Source organism: Macaca fascicularis, chromosome 5, assembly GCF_037993035.2.
Source record: "Macaca fascicularis isolate 582-1 chromosome 5, T2T-MFA8v1.1".
Classification (NCBI taxonomy): domain Eukaryota; kingdom Metazoa; phylum Chordata; class Mammalia; order Primates; family Cercopithecidae; genus Macaca; species Macaca fascicularis.
Genome location: NC_088379.1, coordinates 53,892,901 through 53,909,064, shown reverse-complemented (window position 1 = coordinate 53,909,064; position 16,164 = coordinate 53,892,901). Strand labels below are relative to the sequence as shown.

The 16,164-nt window shown below is 35.1% G+C and overlaps 1 protein-coding gene across 2 annotated transcripts in view; it reads right to left on the bottom strand.

Moving 5' to 3' along the window:
• The window catches only part of ANTXR2 (ANTXR cell adhesion molecule 2), a 160,845-nt gene that overhangs the window by 48,880 nt on the left and 95,801 nt on the right, over positions 1-16,164 (bottom strand). For both annotated transcript variants that reach the window (XM_005554964.4, XM_005554963.4), the window contains exons 15-16: positions 10,585-10,752; positions 10,199-10,279 (exon numbers count right to left, since the gene is read on the bottom strand). In XM_005554964.4, coding sequence (XP_005555021.1) covers positions 10,199-10,279; positions 10,585-10,752 — 249 coding nt within the window. The remainder of the gene's footprint in view (positions 1-10,198; positions 10,280-10,584; positions 10,753-16,164) is intronic.

Sequence of the window (16,164 nt, the reverse complement as noted above, 5' to 3'; positions counted from 1 at the left end):
TCTACAAAAAAATGCACTTTATTCCCCCTCGGACTGGGTCTTCTGAGCTCTAAATTTAAAAATGAGTATTTAACGCATGTAGAATCATGTAGATTTTTGTAAATTATTAGAAATTATAGTAATTTATTTAAATACATATTTAAGCCTTTGTAATAAAAAGTATATAAAAACTATACACAAAGTAACCAAAAAACAGGGGGAAAAAAGGTTAAAATTGTATCTGTGTTGACATTTCTGCTCCCCATTGGATGATTTAATTCATGTCTTCAAGGTATTCTACATCACAGGCATATGTTGAGCCTCAGAAAATAATGTGTTTAGTCCTGGACCACCAAGACATTTCAAAAGTTTTTTTTTTTTTTTCAGATAGGATCTTGCTTTGTCACCCAGGCTGGAGTGCAATAGTGTGATCATGGCTTACTGTAGCCTTGACATCTCTGGCTCAAGCAATCCTCCCACCTCAGCCTCCCAAGTAGCTGGTACTATAGGCATGTTCCACTCTGTCAGGCTAATATTTTGTAATTTTTGTTTGTAATTTTTGGTCTCCCTATGTTGCCCAGGCTGGTCTCAAACTCCTGGACTCAAGGGATTCTCTCATCTCTGCCTCCCAAAGTGTTGGGATTGCAGGTATAAGCCCCACACGCAGCGAACAGTATTCCTTCAGAGTGCCAAAGCTCACTGATGATGATGGAAAGAAGTTACATTTCTAAAATCAGTGCATTGAGAAGCGGTATTTACACTAATCATTTTTTGTTTCTTGTTTATCAAAAATTTGCTGATTTTTAATCAAGATAAATATTTATCTAAACTTGGAAATTAATACATAAAATGTATATGATTCCACTAAATAGCTAATAATGCCTATATGGGGAGGGAAGACAACCAAGTACCCAAGTTCTATTTATAGGTTCTTTGAAAAAAAATAAATTTTTTGGTAATTTAAATGATTAAATTTTGCATATTCTGCATTTCAGTTCAGGAAACCAGACTGAGTCAACACCTTTGCCAACTTATATGCCTAATTAAGAGATTATTTTATTGAAACTAAGAAATGTTATCAAAAAACATTCTATTTCATGAATTTGTTTTCCACTGATACAGTTGATGATATACACAGTGAGCAAATATGTTCTATAAGAATATAGACATAGTTATAAACATGCTATATGCACACACTCCTAAAACAGTCAGTGGGACAGTAGTAATAATGGCATGTTCATGAGATGGATTTTTCTTGTAAAAATTTATCTTTCAAATATGCAAAAACTTAAGTTAATTACTTCCATTAATTTAAACGGAATATGATGGTATTTTAAAGATGCCCCGAAAGGTAAAGGCCAAAGATAATAATAATTAAAGATAATATAAAGAACGGAAAAGTCTAGTGGTATTATTTTCCAGCTTTGTTGCATCAGAATTGCCCTTAAAAAAACTATAACAAATTTCAGATCTTACACAAATAAAAGGTTTAGAGTTTTTTAAACATTTTACGTTTTCTACTCTCACTTTAACATGTAGAAGGAAATGAATAAAAATACATGGGCATTTTATGTATGATAGGACTGACTCAATTAGGCTACAATAAAGGGCTTTTTTTTTTTCTAAAGCCCCTAAAATCTGTTACAAAGTTCAGCTATATGGCACAAAATATTTGGATGGAAACTAAAAACTAAATCTAAGAACGTAGTCCTTTTTAAAAACAATGATTTATGGGGTAATAATATTGACCAGCCCAGGCTATCAATGTAAATATATTTTAATGATTTTTTTAAAGAATGCAGTCATTAGCAGCATAATTCTAGGCACTGAAGACATTTGAAGCATCAAATCAATTGAGTGAAGGTTTCAATCTGCTCTGAAAGACCCACTAGTGGTTACACTTCGCAACTGTGTTGGGAACATAATGGCAGTATGATGCAGAATCCCTACTATCCAGATGTTTATTCTACTTGAAGATGACGTGGTTTAAGAGTGTTAAGCACTGGGTGATTTGTAAACATAATGGAGTACAGAGCCATCCTTGAGAAGGCTGGAATCACTTAAGAAGCTACCATTAAAAAGGGCAAGGCCAGTGTGAGCCTGAAAATTCAGAAGCAGGACTGAAAGGCACGAACAGAAGTCTAACTAGAGATGTAAACAAGAGGTAGAACCCAAAGCCTTTGCCTTTGAGGTTATCAGGCTTCTCTGGTTCCTTTTAAGTGACCTGTGCAACCTACCTTCTCTGATATTTTTGTGGGTTTTGCTGTACACTTAAAAAATTGGAGGATTGAGACAGTGTTCTGTCAGACTGAATATTCTTGAGAAAGCAACCGCCATCAATCATTTCAAAAAAATGAAATTATCTGCATAACTGACAAAAGTCCTCTCAATATACTGAAAAATATTTATGTTGCTTATTTCAACAAGACATAAAAACTTTGCCACATACTACCATCTGCCCTTAGGCCATTGCTCCCTGGCTACTTCCCTCTCCAAAGGATACTTTTGAGTCAGCAGCAATCCTTTTTCTCAAGAAGGGGAGCCTGAATTATACAAATGATAATAGCTTACGTTACTATAGAATCTTTATTGTCTTACCATTCCCAGCATCTCTTTCGTATCAGGCTAATATTTTTAACTAATTCTATTATGCCATATTTACGTGTGCAAAATTAAGGAGTTTTTGTAGTATTTCCATTGAAAAGTCAACAAATTCTTGAATATTTTGTATCTGGCTGAATGTAGGTAGTAGAGGAGGAGAATCGCCCAAAAAGAAAATGTTTGCTTACTTCTGACTTAACATTTTATTTTTTTATATGCAACTATAGGAATGAAGTCTTTATGAATAGGAATCAATTAAAGTCAATATAATTTTGTAAATTTTGTTTTACTAAAAAATTACATCCATCTGCAAAAAATCTAATTCAATTTCATCTCCGTGTAATAAGAAACCTTTTAAGTTTAAAAACAAATGGTGGATGTACTTGACGAGTGTTACTAGGATTCTTCAACTGCTGTATACACACTTTTATGTCTGCTTGCTGGTGAAGGAGGGACTGCCTTCTGAAGGTTAACATAACCTCAATTACAGCCAAGAAGCTCCTTGGAGATTTAATTGGTTTGTGGAACTACTCCAAAACTAGTGCTGCGCTTTCTTCTTTCTTTGCCTTTCTGCTTCTCTAACTCTCTCTTTTCAAATCAAAAAGGAGAACGCATGGTAATGCATCATTTATAAATTACCTTGTTACTGCGAAAAACAAAACACTGCTTTGAAAACCAAACAAACTCCTGCTGCGGACTCCGGCATGTTTGATGGAGGCCCTTCAAAAGAGTCCACGGCTTAATGGAGGTTGTTTATGTGGAGACTTCGATCTGTACCTGCTGTCCCCTGTCACTCCCTGGAAACTTGGCGGCAGATGTTGCAGCGTTAAGTTGTCTCTGAAGTGGTTTTCTGTCCTCGTCTCCCCACCGCAACGAAGTCAAACTACATTAGATCTCTTATTTGTGCCTAAGGCAAGTTTGGGAGCGCAGCTGTGTCCACCCCTACTCCTACCTTTGGTGTTTCAGGCCTCCAGGCAGCGAGAGTGAGACCAAAACGGTTCTGCCGCTCTCAACTACCTCCGCTGACAATCCGGCCGCTCGCTGCGGGCTGGGGAGGCCGCTGCCGCCGCTGCAAACAGATGTCAGCGACAACCTGCTGGCTTACACCTGGACGCGCGGCCCTCACCTCGCGCGCCGCGCTGAAACATTCATGACTCGGAGGACTTCCCGCCGCAATCAAAGCCCGGGCCCGGCGTGCGGCCCACGGACCCCGCCACCTCAGCGGGAGCTGCCGCGCGGAAGAGAGCGCGAGAGAGGGCCCGAGCGGGAGACTGCTCGCCTGCTTTGATACTTTATGCCTGAACTTCAATTACTTGATCAAGGACTTCAATTCAGCAGTGAATTCTTCCGCAAACGAGCTCGGTGCGACCTCCGAGCCATAAAAGGGGCGCATTTGGCTAGAAATTCACCGTGACGGGACTTACATAGTAAATGTGCGTGATTCTGGGTTGAATTCTAGGAACGCTGATTTGTTTATACAACTAAACCTGAGTCTCCAGAGGCAGAATCTGCAGTAAACAATTATAAATAAATGACATGATTGTTTTCCTAGGTAGAAAACATGCTGTTGACTAGACAGAGGTAGTGTTATTTAGAACCATTAGCCACAACCTGAAAACAACTGTTTTATTGTCTCTCAAGTGGCATGAAGTTTGTTTTGCCTTTTTTTAGTCACTATCACTTCCTTTAAAAATCAGATATGAGAAAGGATTCTCATTTACTTCTTGACAATACACATCAAGCTACATCCATTTCTATCTTAAAAAATTGTTTAGTCTTCCTGATTTCTAAAGTGTACAAATTCCTTTATAATCACATACATGGAACTTGTATACCTGTACAAATACTTCATAAGAAGCATAATCAAAAGTAAATATTATGCATTTATACACACACAAACCATTATGAGCACAGAAAACACAGGAAGATAAAATTATTTGCAAAATATATTCACCAATTTATATGTTGATAAGAAAGTTTATTTTTAAAAGAATTGACTTTAACAGACAATAACATTTGTTCCAGTGAACTTTTTGCAAATGCAGAGACAATTCTTTTAGAGGGAATCAGTGTATCTAATCTAAGCAGATACAATGTTATTTACAAATTTCCTAATATTCCCAATATCAGATAATTTGTTGAGAAGATAGATTTGTTGATATAAAAGTGATACACACTTTCAAAGGGCAATGGACATCTCTTAAAAATATAAAATCTTTCATGAATTGGTCTAAGCTCAATGTTTTTCATTTAATCAGATTGTGATTGACATTAGGGATGTAAGTTTGCAAATAATAGGATTTCACCCTTGTTTAGAGCCCAATCGTAGGTGTGTGTGATTATTTAAAGCTAACAAAAGAACTCTAGGACTAATTTTTCTCATTCAATGAATGACTATACTAGGACTTAGACAGACAGACACACACACACACACACACACACACACATACACTACTCTGAGGTCAATTCATTTTCTCCTTTCTTCAAGCAAATATAAATGTAGATGGATAGGCAGTTATTCAAAGAACAGCCAGAGAAGTAGAGGATACTACCACTTGGGCATTGTAGTTCCCTAATTTTTAATTTTCTTTAGTCCATGTAATTCCATGAGATAAACCACATCTATATAAACTAAATTGGTAAAAACCATAAGGTTTAGTAACTTTAATTTTTTTACCAACTAACCACAGTAAGTAGAAGGTAATGGTGAGCTATGGATGTCTTCTCATGCATAAAGCATTACCAAAGCAGATCATCCTATTTTAATATCATGCATCAAAATTAGCTGTGCCAAATATACTCTGAATTCCTGATACTCTTCCTGCCTCTGGGTCATTATTTTCTGAATAGGTAAATTACTGTAAGTTCCCAAATGAAAGATAACTCTAAAGCAAAAAAGAACGGAAATTTAAGAAATATTATGTGCTCTTTCTACAAAATAGAAATAAAATTTGTAGGATATTAGAGTCTCAATACAGATTACATCACTGCCCCATGCAAAAATAATTTTACTGAAACAAATAATTAAATATTACCTTTTGGATCATATTTTTATGTTTGCATTATTTTAGACACTTAAAATTCACTGAAATATTTATCATGATTAAGTGCCCTATGATTGCTGCAGATTATTTTTGGCATAAGTATCACAGAGTCAAACAGTTGCCTTTGTCAATAAAGATATTTACTGTGCTGGTGACTATAAGAATAGGACAACTAAAGGCTTCATTTGTTCACAAGAAGCCAGCTGAAAATTAACATGAAAATGTATAAACTAGTATAAGAAACTGTCAAAATAAAGTGAAAGCATAGTGGAAATAAATGTATTTAAGAAGAAACAGAGAAAAAAGAAGGAAGGAAGGAAGGAAGGAAAGGAGGGAGGGAAAAAGGGAGGTGGGAAGGAAGGGAGGTATGATAGCATTTTAGAGACAGTGAAATCAAAACAGTACGATTTCTTAACACATCCTGTAAACTTAAAAAACGTTGGGCCCTTCAATTTTCCTAATAATGTACAGAAAGCTATTTCACTAAAGTAGTGGAATAATTCTTGCTGTGTATTTTTATGATCTAATCTCTGGAAAGATGTAGGTTAAGGTTTATATGTGTGTGGGATAGGGAATTTAAATGGGAGTTAATTTTATGAAATAAAGAAGACCTGGTTGATGATGTAGAGTTGACATAAAATCAGATTTTTTTTTTTTTTTTTTTTTTTTTTTTTTTGAGACGGGGTGTCCCTCTGTTGCCCAGGCTGGAGCGCAGTGGTGCAATCTCAGCTCACTACTGCAACCTTCACCTCCTGGGTTCAAGTGATTCTTCTACCTCAGCCTCCTGAGTAGCTGGGACTACAGGTGTGCCCCACCACGCCTGGCTGATTTTTATATTTTTTGGTAGAGACAGGGTTTCACCATGTTGGCCAGGCTAGTCTCCAACTCCTGGCCTCAAGTGATCCACCTGCCTTGGCCTCCCAAAGTACTGGGATTACAGGTGTGAGCCACCACACCTGGACACATTCGGATATTCTTAATAATTTTTTGTGAAACGTTGAAAATGGAAAGCTGGGGAATAAAAATGTTGTGGGGGTGGGGGCAAAGATTTCTCAAGTTGTCTAAAAGGTAAAGGTCATATGCTGATAACTACAGACTTGACATAAAACCTCAGTCTAAAACAAAATAATAAATATTATAAAGAAAAACTAGCAAGAAACATAAAGGCAAAACAGCAAATCATGCCAAGCTTACCTGATTTTCTTGAGTGAAGAATGTGTGGTTGGGTTTGGTTGGATGGGTGAATAGATAGATACACTTATACCTTAAATTCAGCAAGGAATTTAACAAAATTTATTAAATATCCTTGTGAATCATGTAGTAAACTGAATTTGTACTGTTGGGTAGGTTCCTAGCTTTAACATAGTAATGTCACTTAACTGTGCAGCATCCATCTGTGAGGAAGGGCTCTCATGGGATGCCACACTGAGGTTTCAACATTGGCTTGAAATAAAAATTTGCAGGTAAGAAAACATCAGAAGCACTAAAGCTAAAATGAATAGGTATGACGATAAAAGATTAACTCAGACTGCATCAGGCACACATAGAATCATAATATGTATCTGATAAAAAAAACAAATCAATTAATTGAATCAACAACTGATGTTTACTAAGCCTGAAGTCCTGTACTTAAGTAAAAACAAATTTTTCAAAAGGCATAAATAGCATAGATGTAGAGTAGAAAAAGTGGGGTTTTAATTAACCTCACATAATAAACGTCAACTATATTTTATTGATACCTCTGAGGTTCAGAATCTTTCAAAGCTGAAAGTTTTATCCCACATTTGTCACCAAAATTCATTTGGAAGCAATGAATTTTATAATTCATATATATTAAAATATAATAGAAAAATGTCTGAATAATATGGTTAGGAAATGATGCTTTACATAATATTTGATACATAGACTATATCATATTCCTAAAATCAGAAAAATCCTGAATTTTGAAATAATATGACCTCAAGAGTTACAAAAAAGGCTTTGGACTTATCTTAGACAAAAGTGTGACCATATCGATTAAAAAAAGAAAAGAAAAGAAAAAGGAAGAAAATCTTGGTCAAAATAATGGAAAGGGAAGTATTATTCTTCAAACATGAAAAAATAAATAATTTCACCTGCTGGGGCAACATTTGAAATATTACAGCATTATAAATTAAGAAGAATGTTAAATCCATTTGGTATCTAACAGAGTACCTGATATATGTTAGGTACTACGTAAATATTTGTTGAATGAATGACTACAATGCATCATTTTAAAAACTAAACATACCAATTTATCGAAACTCACATTTCTTCTTTTCTATTCCCAGTGAATCTTTCTGGTTTTCACTTCCGAACCCCAGATTATCTAGCAAACCATGAATCACTGCCTCAGTGACTTTGCTCATGATGCCACATCTATGGAAATGCTCATTCTAGCTATTTCCTACCTATATTCAAAGGCAGAGCACCTATATTTTTGAAGAAGCTTTCCCTAATCTCTCCTTAGGGAGAGCTAGTTTTTATTTTTCTATTCACTCAAGAGTACCCAGAACACATTCCAGAATAAACCTTATTTTTGCACATATCTTGTTTCCCAAACAAAGTTTAGGTTTCTTAAGGGCAGAGGCTGCTGCTTGTTTCTACCCTTCGATATCACCTGATGCCATTGCTTGTACATATTTATAATCCAAAAATTATTGAATTGAATCAAAATTAATAGGAATAACGAAAGACTATAAACTAAATTGCAATCATGACAGTTAAAAGAAAATATAAAGTATTAGCAAGAGAGCTGAGACCACTGTCTGTTTTTGTTGGCTAGTATATATTCAATGTTAGCTCAATGCCCAGCACTTAATAAAGTGAAAATTATTGAACAAATAAACTAGTGTCTAACCTGGGGAATAAAAACTAAGATGATGCATGAAAACAATTTGAAAACACATGAAGTTAACATGTAGCATGTAGAAGAGGAAGAAGAGTTAGTACATGTTGTTCCAGAACAGAACTCCGGATCACAGATGAATTTTAAAAGATACAAATGTCATTATGTGAAAACTTTTTATGAAGAACCACAGTGATTGGATAATGAAAGAGGCTGCTTTATACACCAACTAGTTCTCTCTACTTATGGTCTTAGCAAACAGTAAATGATGATCCGTTGGGAAAATTCCAAGAATAAATTTTCTCAAATTGGATTTTTTAAAAATCCCCTGAAGCTGAAGTTCATGAAGCTTATTCCCTTGTTAAAACAGAGGAATGTTCATGTTGACACACAATGAACCAATTCTACTGAGGTAGGAGGCAGTACTGGATTCTGGAGGTGAGGCTTGGACACCAGACCTAATTGCTGATTAACTAAAACAGGGACAGGGCAAAAACACTTTCCCATACGACACACTGACGAGGGTGCCATGTCAGTTTGCCATTGCCATGGCAACACCCAGAAGTTACCACCACTTTCCATGACAACGACCCAACGACCCAGAAGTTGTCACACCTTTTCTAGAAATGTCTGCATGATCCACCCCTTAATTATCATATAATTAAAAGTGGATATCAATGTGACTACAGAACTGCTTCTGAGCTGCTCCTCTGGGCACACTGCCTATAGGGTAGCCCTGCTCCGCAAGGAGTAGTACCTCCGCTGCTGCTATGCAGTGTCGCTTCAACAAAAGTTGCTAACACCTCTGGCTCACCCTTGAATTCTTTTCTGGATGAAGCCAGGAAACTTCCGGGGCTAAGCTCCAATTTGGGAACCCTCCTGCCCTGCATCAGATTCCTTCTTAGGTGAAGTTAAGAACTCTCCCAGGCTGAGCTTCAATTTTGGGGCTCACCTGCCCTGCATCACTACTGTTATGAACTGTACTGTCTCTGAACCAAATCTAACCATTGTTACATATGAAAAGGTTTTAATCAATTTTTCTTACATCAATACAGTGGAAAATAGTACTAGTATATTACAGAAATTACAGAACTAGAGGAATTGTAGCCACATTTCCAAACAAAAATATAGCTTCAGACAGACTTCCCTGATGGGGAAAAATATATACATATACATATGTGTGTATGTGTGTGTATGTTTATCACCATCACAGATTTTTATAATGCTTTATAACTTTAAAGACACTTTTACATAATAGTCAAGAAATTTGATAACATCAATTGTTGAAGGCGGGGAACATACTTATACCTATAAAACAGATTCTGAGGCCTTTGCCCTAGGCCTTATTGCTACTAAATGCAACTAAATGCTAGAGAAGGACTTCAGCTACTAAATTCCAGTCTGTTGGAACATTGTATCTTCAAAGTCAAGGGCTGATGCAATGATTGTGCTTATTAAAGTATGTGTACAAATGACCAGAATTGTAAAGAATTACTTGAAAAAGGAATGGTGTAAAAATGTAGTTTGAAGATGCATTCTAACAACAGGTACTTTATAGAAAACTCTATGTAATAGAAATCTACACTTGACAGTATTTCCTTCCTCAAGTTCAATAGGGCTCTAAAATCATTTTTTATTACTATTTCCCTGCCTTCATTATACTGACCCAAGCAGTTAGCTCTTTCTCAATACATTCCCATATACAAACCTCATCTCCTTCCTGAGGTCGCATCAAAGAAACCCGGTCATACTGCCGCCTCAACAAAGCCCAGAGAGCATCAAGACGACCCTAAGGGAAAATGAGACTTGTGAATTCCCAGAGAATGTACTCAATCTCTATGTACTGAATAAATGAAGACGTAAAACGAAGAAAATAAAATCTTCTTTACCTTCATTTCTTTCATAAGGTAAACTAGTAAGTAATAAAAACCTGGAGGTTCTTATTGCCAAGAAAGTATTCAGCTGCTAAGAGTGTACAATGAACGTCTGCAATTTGATCTACCCTCTTTAAAGTAGTTGGCGAGACGTGGTACTAAAAATGTTACAATGTCTCCAGAAGTTCTGAGTTAAATTACACAAAATTTGGACACGTACCTTAATTGGCGTGTACCATTTTGTCTGTGGAGGCTGGTGTGTGGGTTTGGGTCGCGGTGGTCTAGGCCTGATGGGTTCCTCTGTTTCTTCAGGAATCTTCACCACAGCATTTTTGGCTTTCTCTAGCCTTGCACCTTCCTCAGTAGATCCTTTATCACCCCAACGAACCTGTAAAACAAAGAGAGAGTACTGTTATAAGACATAAAGTGTCCTAGAGGAACAGGCTCTTATTGAGTCTATGGTCCTTTAGTTCACATCTCAGAGTAAAAAAGAAGATGAGCAGGTATCCTAATTCCTAATTTCTCCTCTTCTGAGGCTGAATAGGTTTCTCACCACTCCTTACTGTATTTAATACTAAGATCCAAAAAAACAAAAAGACCCTTTGCAAAAATCTGAAGCCAACTAAATTTGAAGCAACCATTTTTCCATAGTTTTAAATAAAGAGTCCATTTGCGGTTTACATATGAAATGCATGACAGTGTGTAATCCTGTTCTCTAATTTGGTTTGCTCCCCTGCTAGCTAAACACATACCCATATGTAGTGATGACACTGGAAGAAATATATGAAAATGATGATAGTTAGCATTTACTGAGTGATTACTATGTGTCAGTCTGCATTTAATCCATACAAAAATGCAGTGAGATAGAGATTACATTTTATTCTTTCCAGATGAGGCACAAGGAGGTTAAGTGATGTGCCCAGAGCCAAACAGCTAGTAAGTGACGGGGCATGGATTTGAACATGGATAGACATGGGTTAATGAGTTTCAAATGGGTTTGAATTTTACAAATGTATTTTATACAAAAGAGTTGCTTCTGCCAAACTTTTCATCACATTTGTTTAAGGCAAAAAGTATGATCTGAACATTTAGTTTTTGAAAGTAAAATAATTATATATGAGTTTTCTTTACTTTTTAGTTCTGCTTTGTAATGTAGTGTTCAGCCTTTAGTTCCCAAGTTCATCCGAGTATGCTTGTGTGGCGTATGATTTTTTCATTGAGGAGGACAAATCTGAAAAGACTGCTTTGAAACGAAAAGTTCAGGAACAGTAGAGAATTCCACAAATTACAGCAAATTTCCTCCTCTGAAAAATCTTGACATTGAAAAACCATATGATCAAATGATTGCTTTATTTTTCAATAGGCAGAAATTAAGAGCTAAATTTGAATCAAACGGGGCATGTAAATAGGATGCAGCCCCTGGAGAAGAGCTTGTCCAACCAGGAGTAGTGGAAAGTCCTACAAAAACCAAGGACATCACCAAAGATGGGCAAGGTCAGAGAAGTGAAGCTCTAAAAACCTGTACTAAGACGTATCCAGGGCACACTATGACACACCAGAGTTAAGTGATTTCTAAAAAGAAAAAAAAAAATCCTAAGACTTCCTAAAGCATTTTAATGATCTGAATTAGTGGGTAGGGATAGAGAAGATTACTATCCATGGAAAGAACTATTCAGTCTTTTTGATAAGGCTTACTTAGGTGTTTTTACCTTTTTTTACTACAATTTTAGAATGGGCTTTCAATTTCAAGTGGGCCCTGTTGAGTCATTAAAATGTATCTATATCTTTCAGTGTGATCAATGATACTAGAATGTTTTTTATGAGGTTGTTAAAATTGTTTTAAACACCATTAAACCTTTAGAGCTAGATAGTTGGCTTTCTTTCCAGAGAAATGACCTTCTCTTTCCAATCACAGTGTCATCACCTAGATAAACTAACACTTATAAAATATTCAGATACAGCTAAATTGTACTAAAAACTCTAAAATCAGGACACATACCCTTGTAGTTGTACAGGCTCCATTTTAAGGAAAAAAAGATACACAATTAAGTAAAGACACAAATGTCCTAACTTAGAGAAGTCATTCAGGGTAGAAAAAGAAGTAGATACAATTTAGATCCATTCAGAAATGATAGGCTTTACCATAGACAGCTCCCTCACCTATGTTTCACAGTTGATATTGCAAAGGTCATGATAATCATATTCTTCTTTCAAGTTTCACTAGCACTATTCTCAGATTAAAAAAAAATATGAAGCTAGTTAAACTAGAGTTCTGACCGAACATGGCATTTCTAGGTACTAGACTATAAAATGACTGTACTTGAGAAATGTAGTTGCTGAGGTCTAAAGAAGATTCATTAAATAAATTCATTAGTTTTAGTTCATGAGGGAGCTATTTAATCATCATTAACATCATCACCACCACAAACACCACCACAAACAACTCTCACTTACTCGAAGTCTGAAACTAGAAATTATTTGAGTTTTCAAACTCTTAAAAGCAATTAAACATATATATGTGTATGTGTATGTATGCATAAATTTTAATATTTTAGTTTGACCACATTGAGACAGTGAAAAAGGACAAAAGAATAACAAGAATAGACTGCTAAAGGAAGCCTTGGCAGAATTAATATATCGGGCTTTATTATGGAAAAAAAAAATAAGTGTAAGCTTGATAGCTAAATTCTTCCAACTCCACTTGGCTTTCATTATAAGCAATAAAATTCCATAATTTCCAGAGCATATTTGGATGACTAGGAGGTTATATCATTGAGGAGCAATTTCAGAATCGAGAAAAGAAACAAAAACAGTTTCATACTGAATTGGCAGAAACACACATTTGAAGTCATTAGGTATTGTGGATCAGTTGTGCTAACAGCTGTTATTAACATCATCTCAGTTCCAGCTTTCTAAAATTCCCATTACCATAGTGTTTAAATATTTAATTTAAAGAAGAAGGAAGAAAAAATATTCTAGGTAAAAATCCCTATACTAGCTTAAATAACCTTAGCTTAAAATAACCTTAGCTACAAAAATGTGTTCTGTAATTCACATGTGCTCATAATTTCTATAATTCCTTTACTTTTCCTAGTTTAAGAGCTTTTTTTTTAAAAAAAAAAAAAAAAAGAGAAATACCTTCCAGGTTTGAATAAGCATGCTTTTAAAACAAATTTTGTTTGCATGGCGGCACCTGCCTATAGCCCCAGCTACATGAGAGAATCGAGAGAATCACTTGAGCTCAGGGGTTCAAGACCAGCCAGGGCAACATAATGCGAACTCCCCATCATCCACTCCACATTTCTTAACAGATAAGCAGATAAATGAAACATTGTGATTTTCTATTTTCCCTCTCCACATTTAAATAAATTCATGTTTGAAAAATGTTTGATGATGCTTAATTCTCAGTTCAATTGTTATTGTGTATTTTTATATACAGGTTGCGTATAGTTCAAAAATCTAAAATTCAAAATGCTCTAAAACCTGAAACCCTCGGAGTGCCACTTAGCAGCATAAGAGGAAAACTCCACACCTGACCTCATCTGTTGGGGCACAGTCAACACTTTGTTTCATGCACAAAATTGTTTTAAAACATTGTTCTATTTTAAAATTCATTTATGTTTGTATATTTTGTTTACAAAATATATAAGCATAACATGCATTTATGCTTGTGCATTATGTTTGTGTATTTATTGCATATTTTAAATTCATTTATGTTTGACATACACCTTATACACATATTCTTCTTATGTGTATATAATGAGTATGTCAAACATATTCCTCTTATGTGTATAAGGTATATATCAAACAAAAATAACTTGCATGTTTAAACTTGGGTCCCCTCCCCAAAATATCACATTAAGTATGTGCAAATATCCTGAACTCTGAAAAACATCCAAAATCTAAAACACTTTTAGCTCCAATCATTTCAGGTAAGGGATACTCAACCTGTATTGTGTTTCCCCTTTGTAACATCCACACTTGCTTTTCCATTTTTTTTCTTCATTCTCATTCTTATTTCCATCTTATTGATGGAATACTTCATGCAAGGTAGTCAAAATTATCCAAAACTAAAATGGACCCAGATTTATTACAAGTAGGCTGAGGTTTTTGGTCTCAAATTTTGTTCAACTGAAAAGGATGGGTGGGCAACATAATTTCACATATTAAGAGTTAATAACTCTTGAAACTTGAACTATCGCTTAGTTAGGGATGTGTGTGTGCTCTTGGCTCTCATAAATATAAACCAATAATGTTCCTTTTAACTCAGGACCCATTCAGGATCTCACTCACACATTTCCTTTCCTTTAGAAAGAGACCTCAATCTTTGGAACACTGGAATATTGAACTAACAAAAATTTGACATATTCCTAGTTTTTTAAAGCAAGAATATTATTTATTATTATTTATTATTATAAATTATTATTTATTCAATTACGGCTCACATACTAATATCCTTACTTTATTATCATGCAGTATTTTACATGAGTGAATTTCAAAATGGTATTAAGCTTATTATTCTGAATATGAACTACTACATGCTCAAATACATTTAAAAAATAAGTAAATATATAGCATAGATTGAAAATTTTCCATCCAGAGAAACCTACTCACATTTTTGGTATATCCTATCAAGTCTTTTTTTCCCCTGTTATACAGATCTTTTTACACACACATTTTGGAATGAGGTGAAATCAACTAAAAATAAGTTGTTACAGATCATATTTGGATATTTGATTGTAACAGCTTTATTTAAAAGTGTATGTTTTATACATATGGGAACATCCTATATACTTTCTTCCCACCCTTCCATGTCTAGAATGACACAACAAAGGTAAGAAAGGAAAATAACCTTCCGTGTCAAGCAACAAGAACTTGCCTAGCCATGTTCTCTTATATTGTTTGCGATTCTCAGTTTCTAGCACACAAAAACACAGGCAATAACTTCTCCAAAGACCAACTTAACTGCATCTAGCAATTGCCTTTAACCACGAATAATTGGCAATGAGGTATCCGTCTCAGAGGATATTTCAACAATAAAGGGCAAGCTCTCAGGGAAAATGTCCATTGTTTCAAGATCTAATGTGGTCCAGAAAAGTAAGAATCACTGTCAGATGACCTTTATAAACACTTTGGGAATGACAACCATGTTCAGTATGTCTGGGCAAAATTTATTCTGAAAAGGGAAACTCTCCTCGGGAATCTGAATTTTATTTTAACGTATAAAAGAAGAAAACTGCAATAATTGTGGGGTTGTTCATTAGGTTATCAATTTTTGCTGGCACAAAGCAGATATGACAATAGGAAACATGTGCAACAATGGTAAAATGCATAAAACACATTCTAATTGGAAAGGAAAATTATAACTAATAAGGAAGGAATGCCAGGATTTAATACTAAAGTCAATGTGTTCATGAAAAAAATTCCTTGAATTGCTCCTTGGGATGGGATGTAGGCCTGTTTACACTGTTGTTAAGAGCTCAGTGCTGGTAATAATTGCTTATTACTAAATAATATATCACTTTGAAAAAATAGTTCATGGTGATAAGAAAACCTTATTTGATTTTTAAGATATAATATTAAAAGTTCAATGTTAATCAACACTTTGGACTAGTCCGAAAGTTCAATGCATTCTATAAATGATATATAATATCAATTACAATAGTTCATAAGTGGCAACTAACAAAGTATTAAATGTGCTTTCTCTATATTTGTGATAAGGTCAGATCCATGCTATTGAATATTTTAACATTTTCTTCTCAAATAGTAGATTACTATCGGATCTTTACAAAGAAGAACA